Genomic DNA, 17708 nt, shown 5'->3' with positions numbered 1-17708 from the left:
ATTTGGGAATTCATCAATAGGCTCTATTAAAATCCACTGTTGTAAGTACAGTACATCATTCTGTCTTAGAAGGCATGTTCAGAGCTCTGTAAACAGGTCCAAGGCAGATGTGTGAATTACAACATTATGTTATTATGAACATTTAGATATGGTTGTTTCTCAAATATACCTCTTTATCTTCTCAGAACAATCACAGAAAGCAACTCTTCATGTTAAGCTAATGGTTAGTATTTGGAAGAGAGCATTCATATCAGGACAATAAATTCTATGCAAGAAGCAGTAATTGTAACCCATGTTCATCTCTGAAGTGTGATATTGTAGTTTTGCAGTTAGTATTATTTGTTTGGCAGGTGCTTTTCCTCCCCCTTTCAGCTAGACTCAAGATGTGCGCATTGTCAGTTACACGCCTTCTTTTATTTGATTTTGTCTCCTCTTCTTGCTAGATTGCCAAATTGAGACAGCAGCTCCAGCGCAGTAAACAGAGTAGTCGTCACAATAAAGAAAAAGAACGTCAGTCGCCTCTCCATGGCAACCATATAGCAATCAATCAGACTCAGGTAAGCAGACAACTGAGGTTGTTCAGGCAGCATTTTTCACACCTTCAGAATTAAAAGTGACCATCCTTTTCCACTTTTGAATTTCTGTCTACAGTTTAAAATGGATTCCATAGTTATAAATTATAAGGATGATTTTATTCCAGTTTTAATTCATGCAGGAAAAATTAGTGACAGGTTGTTTAACAAGCCTGGAAAAGTTGGGGAGAAATCGCCTGTTTAAAAATAATAAATTTGCAGCATTGAGTTGATCAGAAACAAGGGTTAGGTTTGAATCCCGATATCCAAATTACTCGCTAAAGGCAGTAAAGAAGTGCCATTTTCTCAGCAACAACAACTATATTATTTATAGTCACAGTTATTTGACCTTGCTGTCCTCCTGTGGACTTGAGATGTTTTTAAAATGCTAATATATCACCACCTGGTTATTCAGTCCTGCTGACCAAGGAAGTCCTGTTTATCTTTGTCATTTTACTCCCACTGAAGCAGGATACTTGAACCATCTTATTAGTCACAGCCACCTTGCTAGACACCCTTGCTTTAAGGATTTAAAAAGTGTTTGCACAACAAATGACTATATACAGCATTAAAGATTCAGCAATATTTTTAACCAGTTATACCCCTTTTCAGTACTCATTATTCACATTTATCTGCAATCATTTTTAGAACAGGATATAAAACCACCTGTGCAGTGATTCACAAACATCCCCCTCCCCCATGGACCACTTGAAAATTGCTGGGGGGTCTCAGCAGTCCACTTCAATATTTCTATTCAGCACAGGCCCTAGGATAGGGCCTTGTTAACCAGTTCAGTAATCTGGTGCTGGTCAAAATGCCCTTATTTTCCATTGTTTGGGGGGGATAATTAACTGCAGGGTCAAGTACAGATATTATTGACTGGTGCACAACTGTTCTGCAGACCACCTGAATGGAGCTCACAGACCACCAATAATCAATGAACCACAGTTTGAGAACCTCTGCTCTAACAAAGACTCCTGATAAGTACCATGTAACTCGTTAGATGTCTGTGTTTATTCAGCCCTTTTGATTGTGGGGCGAAAAATACCCATTACTACCATACACACCCATATCTTTGGTGCGGTAGCTGCACATTTGGCTGTTAGCATATACTGGTGGATTTGTTTAATGTGTTTGGTTTTCTGATGTCATGGATGCCACAATGCTCCTTGCAAGTTTGATGTCCTTTTTCTTGATCCAGTACACTGATTGCTTTGATAAGCATAGTGATGAGTTGGTAGAGCTCTATAAGAGTAGGGACTTAATCTTTTCTTCCTTTTCATCAGAAATCTAAGATGCTCTTCGGTTTAATACTTCCTCTACCTTCAGATGAGTGCACAGCTCAAACTTTCACATCATCAATCCTCCTGCCATAGGTTTAAAGCTAAATTTGACATATCTTTTGTCTTTAAAGGCTTCTATATCGAGATCAGTCCCTATGCCGCTCTCAAACATTTCAGTGCCAAAATCAGCTGTTTCACGTGTGCCGTGCAATGTAGAAGGAATAAGTCCAGAACTAGAAAAGGTGTTCATCAAAGAGAACAGTGGAAAGGAAGAAATGTCCAAGGTAAGCTGATGCTAAGCATGGTTACTTTAAACTGCATAATATAGGAAATGAATGTTGAAATGTGTGAATCTGTGCAAAATGACTGAACTAATCTCAGGGAGCATAGATACTCTGCATGTATTCCTACAGTGGAACCTCAGTTCACGAACACCTCGGTTTATGAATTTTCGGTTTACGAACGCCGCGGACCCATCTGGAACGGATTAATTCACTTTCCATTACTTTCAATGGGAAAGTTCGCTTCAGTTTATGAACGCTTCAGTTTATGAACAGACTTATGGAACCAATTACACCCATGCTTCGGGTTAAGTACACTTCAGGTTGAGTACTCCGCGGACCCGTCTGGAACGGATTAATCCACTTTCCATTACTTTCAGTAGGAAAGTTCGCTTCAGTTTATGAACGCTTCAGTTTATGAACAGACTTCCGGAACCAATTGTGTTCATAAACCGAGGTACCACTGTATAAGCAACTAATATAGTTAGTTTCAGTTTTACAAAGAACCTGGTAGTGTAAGGTGGCAAAAAGACACTGAAGATATACTACTGCATTTAACTACGGTGATGGTGGTGGTAAAGTAATCCAGGCATCTTGAGTGATCGGTATTTCTAGAGGTCAGTAGTAATTCGAATAAACAGTGCAAGTGCTGATTTTAAAACACTCAGAGTGGTTACAGTTTTAACTAGGCTGAAATCTCCTAAGTACTGCTTTTTGCACCTTTCCCCCACAATTTATATTACAGTGTCATTGTCACTGTGGCAATAATACCTCCCAAAATTAAAGTGAACAATAAAGTGGACATACTTGTCCTCTTAACAATTTATGGCTGGCTGTTCAAGGTTAGGTCTCTGAGCTCCTGAGCCCTTATGCTCTGATCAAGCAGTACAATGAGGAGGAACTAAGTTGATTTCATTAGGACTCCTCAAAGCTTTAAGATTCCCTGTTGGATGAAGGCTACTGCCAAGACAGGGCTTGCATGTACTATATTGCCTTATATTTCTTCATCAACTACTACATTGCATAATATGCTTTTTAGACACTTGAAAATATGCCTGCTGAATAATTGGCACTTAGTATAATTTGATCTGCCCAATAACAGCAATTCATGCCTCATTTTAGGTCATAGGCTTAAATAAGCTCAAAGCTTCGTGTGCCGTGCTCTCATGAGAGTTCCTGAGAGATCATTAGCTATTGCTGACATCACAGTAGGCTCTCTTCACAGGAATAATTGTTATTCCGTTAGTAAGCATCCAGCAGAATGCAGAAAAGTCTTGCAGAAAATGCTAAACGGCAGAGGGGTTTTATATAAGTTTCTGGGATTTGAAAGGAGGTTATGAAATAACTTATATTTTAAGTAGGACAGCAAGCCACGGAACTGCAAAGTAGTTAGTTTCATAGGCTTATGACTTTTAAAATTTTGGTTCTGTTGCTTTTGTTATACATTATGATTGAGACAAAGATAGGCATATATGTACCAATACATAAATGTCTGATAGAGACACAAACACAGCAAACCATAACATTAGTTAACTCAGACCTTTTCTTCTAGCATGCCCTCCTAGGTGGCTTGGCTTTGTGTCAGTTTGCCAGCTTGGCAGAAGACATCAACACTACCTCTCTGGGGTGTATGAAACTTTCCCTGGTACAGCACACTGGTGACAGCTGGTGCTGATGGAGGGAATGAAAATGAGAGAGCTGCTACAGCTCCTTTATGTTTGAGTTTGTAAATATTTTTTAAAAAATAATTATTAAATTTGTACACCGTCCTTCATCAGTAGATTGCAGGGTGGTTCACAGCATAAAAATGTAAGATAAGACACAAAATACATAATAAAAACAACAACAAACCAAACCATTGCCCCACCCAAAAAACACATTTAAAAGGACATAGACTGTTAATACGGTAAGTCAAAGGCCTCATTGAAGAGGAACTTTTTCGCCTGGCACCTACAGGTGTATAATGAAGGCGCCAGGCAAACCTCCCTGAGGAGAGCATTCCATAAGCAGGAGCCACTGCAGAAAAGGCCCGTTCTTGTGTTGCTACCCTCCAAACCTCTTATAGAGGAGGCGCATGGTTCTAAAAGCACCTTTTAGAACCATTCGATCCGAAAGACTCCTAAAGCAAATGTTGCTACCACCCTGCAGAGCCCCTTCTGGCATGTCTACCGCTGCAGTTCATGTGCGCTCAGAGGACCAGGCTTTTAAGTGTTACAAATGGGAAGCCTTCTTGAAACATTGCTTATTTGACAGGAAGACAAAGCTATTTTTATACATTTGTTGATGCCATTTAAAAGCTTTTGAGGGAAAAGTACTTAGTGGAAAAACGTCAGTCTTTATTTCTAAATTGGCCGAAAATGAAATGCCTTGAAGAATTGGAAAGCCCAGATAAAAAATGAAGTGAAAATAGTGTTCTGTAATGCTAGAGTAATTTCTCAAACACTTACAGGATGTTGAACAAGAAGGCATTACCTAAGCTAAATCTTACTTTCTGGAACTTAAGCCTTTTGTGTTTCTCTCAAAGGGAGTGTACATCAGTATATTAGAATTTTCTTCATTATAGCTTTCCAGGAAAGCAAAAAATTGCTGTGATCTTCTTAAGGCAGACTCAGTATTTTTGCATCACTCTTCTCTTTTGTCAGTATTTTCTTTGAAGTGTGATGCCTCTAACTTTGCAAATCACAATTTAATCTGTGTACTTCTTTTTTAACAACTTATTTACTGTGTTTGAAAGAATTACTTGCTATGTTAATCAAGGCTGATATGGTAGGTGAAGCGTGGTATGAATAGGTTGTCAGTAATTCACTTCTAATGATTGGCATGTCTATGGTGAGACCATCATAAAGTTTGATATTTCTTTTTATAAAGATTCCTAGTGAAAATGTAAGTTATAAGGGGTGGAAAGACTGCATAACTGTTTTGTAGGAAACATGAAAGAGCTTCACTGCTTTCTTTCAACACTTTCTACCCTGAAAGCAATAATAAACTCCCCTTAAGAAAAGAGAAACTAGTTCATGGAAAAAATGAAGTCTCAGTTGACCCCTTAAATTACTGTTGCCTGCCCTTTGTGACAAGATCCCAGGGGACTGTGGTTTAAAATTAGTGTTTGTGGGTTTTTTCCCTCTCTTGATATTGTGGGGGGGGGGATTTTAATTGTCTTTCATTGTAATAGGGACAGTCCTAAGCTGTGTGACATTTCCTGTCTCTTTTGTAATTGCAAAATGTCTTGTTCTTGTTTCCTTTAATATAGTTACTATTAAATAATGCCAGGCCATTTGTTTAGTAAGCATAAATATCAGCATGTGGCCTAATGGCTGAAGTGTATCTAGCCTTGATGTTTATTTAAGGATATAGCTGCACATTCAAGTGACTAGAATTTTCATGCAGTCTCTTGCACCAAATGAGTTGATGAACAGCATGCCATTGTGTCACTTGCCTCCTTTTGTAAGAAGCTGACTTCCCTCCCTCTCTCAAGGTCATTTCTGGCTTGAAAGAAATTAGCACAGGTCAAAGTGCCCTCCAGGTCCCAGGCTTCACTCTGGGGCAGGAGCTTTCACTGTGCCTTTTAAGAATGTTGTTTTTGCTGCAGCCCTTGGATATTCCTGATGGCCGACGAGCTCCCTTACCTGCTCACTACCGTAGCAGCAGCACGCGTAGCATCGATACACAAACACCTTCAGTGCAAGAGCGCAGCAGCAGCTGCAGCAGCCATTCCCCATGCATTTCTCCTTTTTGTCCTCCTGAGTCTCAGGATGGGAGTCCTTGCTCCACAGAAGACATGCTGTATGACCGTGACAAAGGTGAGAGTCTATTTGAATAATTGTTTCATGGCTTGCTTTTGTTCTGCTGTACTGTCATTGTGCTTAAATCAGATTTTTTATTTCATTTTATTTTGTCCTGTCGGTGTGAACCGAAGACTGCTCATAATTGTTTTTGCTTGTTTACATTTGTTTTCCCTTTTGTTTGTGCAGTTTCACAAACATCTTCCATAAATGTCAGAAGGACACAGCAAATGGGCGTAACTCTTTATGAAAGCTATAGTATGAAAAGTTAAGGAAAAGCATGAAGTGAATATTTTATAAAATAGTGTGTGAATTATTGGTGAAATAAGTGAATCCAGAGTTTGTGGTTGCATTACCACTTTTATTGTTTGTTTAAAGGGTAGGTTAGGAAGACAATAATATTATTTGAGTCCAGTGTACAAAATACTATGGCAACAAAATGAAATCAATGCTGGTCATGTTTCATTGTATGTATTTAACAGAGTAATCCTATGCATGTCAATTCAAAGTAAGCCCTGCTGAGTCCAATAGGAATTGATTCCTAGAAAAGGGAATATAGGATTTTGCAGTCTTAAAAATCTGGCAGTGTTCTCAGTTTTTGGCAAAGTCAATGTTTTTTTGAATTTCGCAATTCTACTCGAGCGTAAGGGTTGGTGGTGAACCCAGAATTCAGCATGATTAGATTCTTGGTTTTCGTTCTCCTTTTTTTAGATCTACAGTTTTAGCCTTTAATGGCTGCAAACAGAAGCTTAGAAGCGTATGGCTAATGCTTAGTGACAGTGCAGAAGCCACAAGGAGTGGGGAGAGGTTTCAGTTTTCTGCAAAGCTTCTTGGTTCAGTTTATAACTATTGGGAGTAGAGTAAATTATGCACAATCTGCAAATACATGTGTCTGTTTATCTTATATACCCCCTTTCCTCCATGGAGCTGAAGGACACATGGGACATTTCCAGCTGGTTTTCCATCTGCACACTGACCAGGCTCCTGGCTGCTTAGTCTCAGCAAAGTTGATGTACCATGTGCTTTCAGACCATGCCTTGGGATCATTATTTTGCTTGGTTTGTGGAATGAATGTAGGTTGTAGGATTGAATACGTGCATGTGTTTTTAACACTAGTTGTAGGCCTCCTGGTCAATGTGAGCTGTTTTAAATTAAGAATAAAATAATGAAGTTTCCCGGTATACAGATTTTAAAAACGGGACTTCTCCATTTAAGTATTTTAATTGTTCCTTCACAAAAAACAAAAAATGGCTCGTATCTTCCATCTTTTCCCCAATTATTTTTAGAGTGCTCCAGCTCTTTCCTCTTTTGTTTTTCATCTTCCATGCTAATTTCTGTTTTTTTATTATAAATGGCCACATCCTGCCTTTACTTTTTCATATTCGTGCACATCATTTATAATGAAAGCATTTCTTCACATGGCTCATGTTTTTTTTCTTTTACTTACTTTCCCTGCCTGATAATCTCCCCATCTATTTTCTCTCTTTCATGAGGATTACAATGCATGGACACTTCCTCAACCCCCACATGTGATTTTGCTGTCTTGGCTCTAGTTTCTTTACTCAGTTGGACCCAGACACACAATATTTTTCCATGAAGAGGCAAGACATTCTTGAAATGCAAAAAAAAGCCTAGGGATTGTGATTTACACAAGGTATCCCCCAGATGTTGGGACTACAATTCCCATTATCCATGACCATTGACTGTTGGAACTGATGGGAGTTGTAGTCCAAAAGCACCTGAAGGAGAGATTTATAGCCTGGCCTGCCTTTTGGATATATGCTTCATGATAAACTAAGTAAAGATCATGATCTCACTTTATTTTTATTTTATTTTAATTAAAATTCATTCTATTCCACCCTTCATCATGAGCAATCAATGCTAGGTGCAATAAAATAATGTAAAACTACCAGACATTCATAAATACACAACAAAACAGGGGAAGATAAAAGACAAATCAATAGATAAACAGTCTATTACCCTTTACCTTTAATATATAGCTATCTACATCTAAATACCCAGTCTAGACACCAACAACCAGTAAATTTTTGGATGGTCAACCATCCTTTCAACTGGTATTGAAAGGCAAACAAACAAACAAAAAAACCTTAGAAGGGAAAGCATTCTAATTATGATGATAAAATAAATGTAATTATATGATTCTGCAGTTCACAATACATTATTATTAATGAAGAAAAAGAAGAAGAAAGGCACAGCAGTACTAATACATAGCAACAAAAAGTAAAGTCCATTACTGTCACTTTCACATACTAGAAATTGGGTTAGCCAATGAGGTATCCTCTCTACGTTTTGGACTGAAGCTCCCATCAGCCTCAGCCAGCATGGCCAATGATCAGGGATGATGGCAATTGTAATAAAAAGTAATGTGGAGGGCACCATGCTGGCTACCACAATATTAGCTCTTTGCCACCACAGATCTTGCACACCCCAGCCCTTTTTCCAAATTCAATGTTGCCCTTTGTATAGCTAAAACTCAAGTATTAAGCCCACCAAACCCAGAGGTACTAGGCTAAATCACCTCTAGAAAATTCTGCTAGGTTTCCTTAGTTTCATGCTCATAGACCTCATTCAAATGCTTGTTGAATGATTAACATTTGTTAGCTGGGAGGAAAAATATTCTGCAGAACTTTGTTAAGTCCATGTCTGTGCATTTTGCCTGTAGCCATAAAGATATGTTTCAGCAATGTCAGCATTTGGTTTTACAGAGAGGGCTTCTCTTACTTAATGACGTCTGAAATGGTGAACACAGATAAGAGTTCTTTTGGAGTTGATGTGATAAGTACATTCGATTGATGGTCACAGTTCTTCATGGTATCTACACCTGCACAGATCCTGCTTTGGGAATGCTATAGAGCCGAATACTTGAAAATTAGCATTCACATCTACTCTTCCTAAAAGAGAGAGAGAGAGAGAGAGAGAGAGAGAGAGAGAGAGAGAGAGAGAGAGAGAGAGAGAGAGAAGTCTTGAAGGATCCACAAAGCTCTCTTTTGGGTAGGCAGAGCTACCACAATTATCATTATCTTGGGTTGTCTAATAATGGCTGATTGCATCAACAGTTTTAAAAACATAAAAAGAGCAGTGTTGGATCAGAACAGAAGCCTGTCTAGTCCAGTCTGCTGTTTGCTACAGCAGCCTACCAGATACCTATGGGTAGCCCACAAACACCACATTAACAAAATAGCACACTCCTGTTTGTTCCATAGCAACTGGTATTCAGAGGCATGGTGTTTCTGTTCTTGGAGGTAGCATATAGTCATCATAACTAGTGGCCATCACCTTACCCTCCATGCATTGGTCTCACCTCCTTTTAAAGCTGCATGTTGGTAGCAATCTCCACATCTTACAGTAGCAAATTCCATGGTTCAACTGTGTTATGTGAAAAAGTACTTCTCTTTGTCCTGATAACGGAAAAACTGTAACATTTCCTCGTATAGAACTGACTCTTGACAATTTTGGTTACCCTTTCCCTCTCTCTCCAATATCCTTTCTGAAGTGTGACAACCAGAATTGTGTAGTAATAATAATAATAATAATAATAATAATAATAATAATAATAATAATAAACAACACACCATGAGCTCAAGATCTTTTTCCTGGCCGGTCACCACCAGCTCAAACTGCACCAGGATGTATGTGAAATTAGGATGTTTTGTCCGGATGTGCTTCATTTTACACTAACATTGAACTCCATTCACCATTTTTATGCCCAATCAGCCAGTTTGGAGAGTTCATTTTTTAGCTTTCAGCACCCCTCTTTTGTTCTCCCCACCTTTGGTTGTTGCCCACTAACTGAGCTACATCCTTCCTCACCTCTCACTCCAGATGATTTGCACTGTTCCCAGTTTAGATCCTTGGGGATCTGTATTTTTTGGTTAGCCAGTCTCTGATGTGGTTACAACTTTAATTGCTGTACATGCTACCTTAGGATGAATCTGATAATTATTGTTAGTAGGTACCTCTGGAACAAGGCACAATTTGATAAAAGGCTGTGCAGATTGCTCACTAGTTCAGTGGTCCCTTAAAAAGTACATTTGCCCCATCAACTGTGTTGTGTGCTTAATTAAGTACAGAAAAATAACAGAGCATTGAATAAAATAATCATTTTGGTTTGTATGCTAGACCATGTGCAATTTTCCCCCAATGCATTGTGCTATTGCTAAATGTAGACAAGGTACTGCAGAACACTACGTTTTCCAGCTAACTTAAACAGATAACCTATTTTTTCAGAAAAGAAAGTTTGTTGGTATCAACCCAGACAGTATTATGCGCTAGCTCCAGGAAGATTTCTGGATAAAGTGTTCTTAAACATCTGAACAATTGTTAAAGAAGTATGGCCTACTATACTTTCTGCTTTGTTTTAACTGTTGAAAATCACTGACTCTGTTTTAATTAAGGTGGTGGGAGGATGTCAATGGTTACACCTTTCCTACCCAACCTATTCTATCAGGCCACCAACACTGGCAATCTTTCAGTTGTTGAAAACAGTTTCCAGCTGCCAAGTATGTTTATTCAGTCGTGGGTATTTGTACCACATATGCAGAATTAGCAACTTCATAGAAACATGGGGAAATTACTAATGTAGATTGATCTAGGATGGCATTGTACTGTCTGTTAGGATGCTGCAGAAATGTGTACAATCACATTATAATATTGGTTACAGGTAGGTAGCCGTGTTGGTCTGGATCGAAGTAAAATAAAATAAATAAAAAAATCCTTCAGTAGCACCTTAAAGACCAACTAAGTTTTTATTTTGGTATGAGCTTTCGTGTGCATGCACACGAAAGCTCATACCAAAATAAAAACTTAGTTGGTCTTTAAGGTGCTACTGAAGGATTTTTTTTATTATAATATTGATAATCAGAAATGCATGTTTTACATAATTTTTTTATTAGGAAAAAAGCCAGACTAATCATTGCTAGTGATTATAATTTGATCCTGTCTTACTGTACTGGAAAAGCATATTTGGTACCACATTTAGTGGTAGTTCACAACTTGTTTGCATAACAGAGCTGGCAATTCCTTTTATTGTTGAATATTTCCCGCACTTCGCGTTCTAGAGTTGAAGTTCCCAAACTTTTGGTGTGAATCCCACCTTTGGTGGTTTAATCTCTGTTCAAGCCATCTGCCACCTCTTCTGTGATGGTTCAACCTAAGCAGTTGATTAATGTACTGTATCAGTGTTGTGGAAGGAGACCATTTCAAGTTTGAATGTCTTGTGCTAAAAAGGCACTTAAAATAATGCCCAAAGGTTCTGTGCTCTGTTGTTCCCTGTCGTAGGGGCTTGTTTTCTTCTCCAGCTAAATTTCCATGATACTTTTCAGTCGTGAATCAGCTTTAAGCTGGACCTGACTGTGTTTCTGAATAAAAAATGGAAGTTAATAATTGATCAAGCATGGGGAGAGAGCTAACCTGCCGGCCAGACACAGACCTGCTTTACATTTCTAAAGCATCTTTTCTTTTCTGCCTAAGTCTGCGCTTTGACCACAGGCTCCACTGCCGCTCTTTGGATCAGATCAGCTGTTTACTTTACATTTCTATAAAGAGCTGCTTAAATAGGTTGAAATTTTCAAAAGAAAATGAACATAAAGTCTGCAAAGGGGGACCCATGGTCTGCTTTGGGATGGGAGAGTGATCTTGCACAGCAGGGGGCGGAGAAAATGTTAATGGCACCTGTTGTGTGTGTGGAGAAGGGGAGGTGAGGAAGGGCCCGCCCCGCCGTGATTAGAAGCAGTTTTATTGCATTAGAAGGGCCAGCTCCACAGGGTGCCAGTGATTAGAATTCAGTTTGGTGACCCCATGTGCTATTTACGGCTGGAGGGTTCAGTTTTGAGACCTTGCTCCACAAAGAAAGATACTGGTTTTCAGCCTTTAGTTTCTGAATTTTTAAATTAAATTTCACTCCTGATAAGTAAAAATTGAACAACAACCAGCCTTTGACACTGTTTTTTAGCCATCTGTTCAGCACAGCTCCTCTCAAGTTAGTGAAGACTTTGCTCACTGCTCTGTGGTTCCTCCAGGGTTAATTTTTTTTAGGACTAGCTTCATGTGAAAAATTAAAATTTGAATACTTCAAGGGGGGGCTCAGGGAACATACAGGGTTGAATACACACAGGGAAGAAAGGAAGGAGGTTGTGTGCTATATATGGTTAGGGAACTGAAGGATATAGAAATGAGCCTGTAGACATTTCATAGTCTTTACCCAGTGTAATTGGTTGCTGGATTATGTTAGAATGATTTAATTGAGCTGTATAGGTAGAAAGTTATTACCAGCAAATTCCAGTGAACCATCCAATTCTGATATTTTTGTGGGTCTACTCAGAGCAAACTTTGATTTCGAAACCACAGAGGAAGACATTTAAGGGGGGGAAGGAAAACAGCAAAAGAAATGACACCCAACTTTTAAAAACAACAACGGTTAGAACTAGTGTTTATCCTTTTATGGCTTTTACTACTAGCTTTCAGAGAACTTTAGAAAATTGTTGTTGGCAGTTCCTCACACTCCTACTTGTTTTGGAATACTTAGTCATACTTCCATAGAGGGAATGCAGTATCGCCCTAGATAGTGTTGATGTTGTTTACGTGGCCATGTATCCTAGGATGAGAAAGAGATCAATCTCTATGGCCCTTTCTCACCTAGCGGCCGCCATTCCATCAGGATACCTGGAAATTCCCCATCCCAACTATTACTTATCTAAGAAATTTTATATACCGCTTGCCTTGTGTGTCTCTTTAGATTGTAAGCCTTAGGGCAGGGACTGTCTTAACTATGAATTGTTGCAAGCCTCTCTGAGAGCTCTGTTGGCTTAAAGAGTGGGTGACAGAATGTGTTTTAAATAATAAATTATGAGTCCTCAGCTTTATAATAATTTTATATATAATAATTTATATATAATAGTAGGCTAAGTGTTGCTTACTCTTTCGCAACTCCTTTTTAAAATAATAATAAAAAAGCCCCATTCCATTACTACAGTGTATGAACAAATTTGAACTTGTGGTGAGTTAAGGACTGATAACCACAGGATATGGGGAAAAAAGTAAAAAGGCTCTGAGAGGTGCCTGTTTCAGCCTTTTGATCTTAAAAAGTGTAAATGTTTTAGGCCATTGTCTGAAGAAGAAACATACAGTATGCAGGACAGTTAGGAATGTAGGGGTGTTTTTCAGCTTGTCTCATGTAAGTCCAGTGGTGAATTTTCGGAGGTAGAATGGCGCCTGAGCTCTTTGTAGGTTTCTGGTGTTGTGATAAATGGTATTCCAAGGTGAAAGAAGGGTTACCAGAAACAGCTGTACCAATATGTCAGCCATGAAATGCAGGGATGCAGAGAAGGAATAGCCCTTTCCTGTGTTCCAAAGCTCACATACACAGCAGATTGAAGATCAGCATCTGCATTATATATGCCCTTGGTTTTGTTTCCTTTTTGGTCTCTTTCTGTGGGTGACATTACTGTGGACAATATTTCTAATGGCTTCATATTTCAAAAGCTGCTCACGAGCACTTTCCAATTATTGTGTTTATGCGTTGACAAGACACAACGGAACTTTACGTTATCATTAACCACTTGCCCTTCTTTGCATATGCTGTACATGTTGCCCTGATCATTTACATTTTTGAAATGCATAATAAAGAACTTGTTTGTTTCCAGGATTACAGCTCTGCTTTATTCAGTCTGTAACATTCTGGATAAAAATATCCTCCCATTATGTGCTGCTGTATGGTAGATTACTGCTCCTCTAAAGCTTTTATTCAGGAGAAATGTGCTCTACCAGAGTGTTGGATATAGCCTGCAATAAAAGAAGCTTTGTGACTTGAAACAAACTGGCATTAGCAGTGAAGTTGTGCAAAAGCCATCGTGTTTGGAAATCAAATTTAATTAAAAAGCACTCTCAATCCCTAGTAATACAACTGCTTTAAATTTTCAGACAGTGGGAGTAGCTCACCGTTGCCCAAGTATGCCTCTTCTCCTAAACCCAACAACAGCTACATGTTCAAACGAGAGCCCCCAGAGGGATGTGAGCGAGTGAAGGTCTTTGAGGAAATGTCGTAAGTAATGCCTTTTATATCAGCTGGATCTGCAAATGCAGGAAACCTTTTTACTGGACCTTTTCAACTGCAGATGAATAAACTACTCCAGCTGATGAGGGTTTTTTCCCCCCTCCTTCTTCTTTCAGGAGCAAACCACTCTTGCCAATTTTGCACAGGCAAGAAGTTGGAAGTGTTCCTGTCAGCTTTTGGGGGGGGGGGGAATGCAACCTATTTGTTCTTGACCACATGACCCAGATGTATAAAAGCACAACTGAGGAGGAAATGCAAGCAGAGCTATGGTTTCTTTAGTGTTTTAAAAATTATTTTCCAGCATGAGTAAAGCTGTCTTTATAATGATACCAGTTCAGCTTTATTTGTTTAGCCTTTGAAGCTCTGAATAACAGCCGTGGTAGCATTTGAGTTTTGGTTTTTTTAATTGATCTATGTATTTTGGGGAGTGGGGGAGAGAACACAATATGTAAGTACATACATGCGGGAATATCTTAAAGTTTGGCCAGTTTTCTCTCCTGTTTTGCTGTACAAGGAAATAGCATGGGACTAATTTAGACTAGGACAGCATAGACATATTGCTTGGGAAAATAGCTGAAGCCAGATCCTGGTAAAAATGCTCCTGGATCATTAATAGAGTATTCTAAAGTGAATGCAGACGTTTTGCTGGACAAAATAGAGATAAAGAAAGAGGGACATTGTGCTATTTCATGTGTGTTTGCTACAGTGAGTTTTCTATTGATAAACGGCACATTGATGGATTTCCAGTATGGTTTGTGCATCTGAATCCTTTAGGGAAGGGAATTGTGGAAAAGTCTTACCTCTCTGGTTGCTGTTTGCATGTATATTTATTGCTGTGGATCAGTCAGCTGACTAGCAATATGGAAGATGTTTGCCCATTTGTCAAATAATCCCATTTCTTGTCACTCACATTCTAGCAACATACAAAACTGCCAACCTGTGCTAAGTTACCTGCAAATGTTCAAGTATGTAACTTTAATTTCTTTCTCAACCCCTTTGTTTTAGGACTCGTCAGCCTGTCTCAGCCCCTCTCTTTTCATGTCCTGACAAAAACAAGGTTAATTTCATCCCAACCGGATCAGCTTTCTGTCCTGTAAAACTTCTGGGCCCTTTACTACCTGCTTCTGACCTGATGCTCAAAAGCTCTCCAAACTCTGGCCAAAGCACAGCTTTGAGTACTCTGACTGTTGAGCAGCTTTCATCTCGGGTCTCTTTCTCCTCTCTGTCAGATGACACCAGCACAATGGACTCTACAGAGGTTTTAGTACAACAGCCATCCCAGCAGCAGCCACCACAGCTTTTGCAAGAACTGCAGTCCGAAGAACACGCCTCTCCTCAAAATTACGTGATAATCTAGATGAGCAAAGGCAGAGGGACGGTCTAAAACTCAACTGCATGAGTGGCACTTTTCTGGAACAAAACAAAGCTACTTATCAGCATCTTTCTGCATTTCAACGCTGTTCTTGGCAGGGACAAAAATGCATTCAGCATTTTGTGTGTGTGTGTGTGAGTGAGTTGGCCGGGGGGGGGGGGGGGGAGCAGAATGCTTGCAGAATCTGTGTACGTATCATTAAGCATTTTAAGTGGAGACTATGCATTTCATAGAATGTTTGACCAGATTAGTACTTTGTCCTGTGTTCTGTTTCAAATTCTACAGTATAAATAAGCTCTATATCAAACAAAGGTTGCCTGTCTAAATAGAAAATGTCTTGCTGTGTTGTATTCTATGGAAAATACTGTACTTCAGGATTATGTTTACAATTTATCCAGGTATTTATGTTTTGAACTTCTGTAATACATACAATGCAAAAAAAAAATGAAAAAAAATGGCCACAACAGTTGCACAGTGTCCCCCACCCTATATGGCCTAGCTTCAGGTACTTCTCTCGAAGTCTAAACTCAGGTAACTTGGAATGTATATCATATTGGGATATAAAATACTTTACAGCTAAAAAGCTAAAGAGGGTTCATCACTCTTCTGCCTTTCCTTATTTTATGCATTAATATTTCCTCATTACATTCCACTTTCTTGGAAAAAGTGCATTCAGATCTAGGGGGATACGAACCCTGGGCATGGGTGAACATGAGGAGAACCAGCAAATCTGTGGTGTGCTGCATCCCATTGTCGTGTGGTTACAAGTCAAACAAAAAACTAAACTGTTGCATTTGCCATCGTTTCAGCGTGTAAATTGTGGCATTTTAAAGTTTCAGGTGTTTGCCCATTAATGACTGTTAAGCTGTTGTGAATAAAGTGTTCAGTTTTAGGCTGCACATAAGAAACATTCCATGACGTGTGTGTGAGAGAGAGGCTCTAAGGCAAGAATGTTTTCGTTTAATTTCGGCAAATTCATTCCCCCCTCCCCCCCAGGTTTCAGAGGGGGTGGTGGGAATTTCCTCTCGCAAGTTATAAGGACGTGAAATGCTACTGTTACCATTTTAGGAGTCTTAATTAATGTTTAGTTTCTCTTTTGGAGGAAATGTTCCATTCACATGCTGGTTGCAAAAAACAAAAACAAAAAATTATCTCGGGTTTTTGACAAGCAGTGATCGGTGAACTTTGTTTTATTTGTACAGTGGGTATTTTGCACCTGAACTTTAAAAAAAAAATCTTACGTGGCTATGAGGTTTTGTAGAAAAAAAAACAAAAAAGAGAAAGAAAAGAAAAGAAAAAAAGAAAGAAGCAATAGTTTTTAAGTCATGTATCTAATTGAAGCCTTTCTTAGTACCCTTTGGTTTAGGCCCACTGGCAGGTAAATTTATTGCAGTTTGAATGTGGGCAGGCAGTACAGTCGCTTGTCTTTCCAGATGCTGCATAACTTAGAATCCTCCAGTAGTGTTACATTAGAGTAGCCCTGGAACTATGCGAGTGCTGCTTTCAGAGAGAATGAACCTGCAATACAAAGGCAACCCCAAAGGCAAGAGACCCACTCATTCTTGGCTCTGTGCTTTCAGTTCAGTGGAAGTACCTTTATGCAAGCCTGTTCCTAAGAAAGCCTACTTGCCCCTCTTCAAGAACTGAAAAGATTAATACTGCAGCTGCTGCTGCAGCATTTATGCTCTCTCCGCTACTTCTTTTGAGGAAGAAATTGGGGAAATAATAAAAAAAAGGCCTCAGTGAAAAGTACCTAAGAAAAGCAATGAAATATACAGCACATGTATATTGTTGCAAGATGATGCCCAGTTTCTTTCCTTCCTATCATCACCAAAGAGTTTGGTAATAACCTGTTAGGAAGTTAGACCGACAGTCTCTTTTTCAGTCGCTGTGTGACTGTAGGAGCAGGCGGAGAGTGGAAAGCTTAAAAGATCTGTTTGTCTTTTGTTTTCACAGTATTTTTTTTAATACAGCAACAGGCATCTTTAATCTTGCTAATCTCAGGCCTTGGTGGAAGCACTATATAGTTTGTATGTTGTTAAAGGGTAAGGGAAAAAAGCATCCAGTTTCTTGTGACCTAAATGTGTGTTCTTTGAAGTTTTACATTAAAGTTGAATATGACAGTACATCTACCTTCTCACCATCTCTCTTTTTTCCAAATATAAATGCATTGTCATGGTTCTTGATGTTATAGGGTTTTATGAGAAACTATCAGGTGACTTTTTAGATCAAGAATTAACTTTGGTGAACAATATTTACAGTGATACTACTTCTGTTATCTCACGAGAAACTAAATATTAATTGTCACACACATTTGCCCTTGGCATATTGGAAGGTTCTGAATCAA

At 39.0% G+C, this 17708-nt stretch overlaps 1 protein-coding gene across 4 annotated transcripts in view; it reads left to right on the top strand.

Moving 5' to 3' along the window:
• GLCCI1 (glucocorticoid induced 1) overlaps positions 1 to 17487 on the top strand; it is a 43338-nt gene extending 25851 nt beyond the window's left edge. For all 4 annotated transcript variants that reach the window (XM_088653557.1, XM_035129241.3, XM_088653556.1 and 1 more), the window contains 5 exons: positions 444 to 557; positions 1987 to 2139; positions 5726 to 5936; positions 13857 to 13977; positions 14995 to 17487. In XM_088653557.1, coding sequence (XP_088509683.1) covers positions 444 to 557; positions 1987 to 2139; positions 5726 to 5936; positions 13857 to 13977; positions 14995 to 15346 — 951 coding nt within the window. In that variant the 3' untranslated portion in view covers positions 15347 to 17487. The remainder of the gene's footprint in view (positions 1 to 443; positions 558 to 1986; positions 2140 to 5725; positions 5937 to 13856; positions 13978 to 14994) is intronic.
• Positions 17488 to 17708: the final 221 nt, after the last annotated feature.

Source organism: Zootoca vivipara, chromosome 11, assembly GCF_965207765.1.
Source record: "Zootoca vivipara chromosome 11, rZooViv2.hap1.1, whole genome shotgun sequence".
Classification (NCBI taxonomy): domain Eukaryota; kingdom Metazoa; phylum Chordata; class Lepidosauria; order Squamata; family Lacertidae; genus Zootoca; species Zootoca vivipara.
The sequence above is the reverse complement of the archived record's forward strand: the minus strand, read 5'-3'. Positions and strand labels throughout refer to the sequence as shown.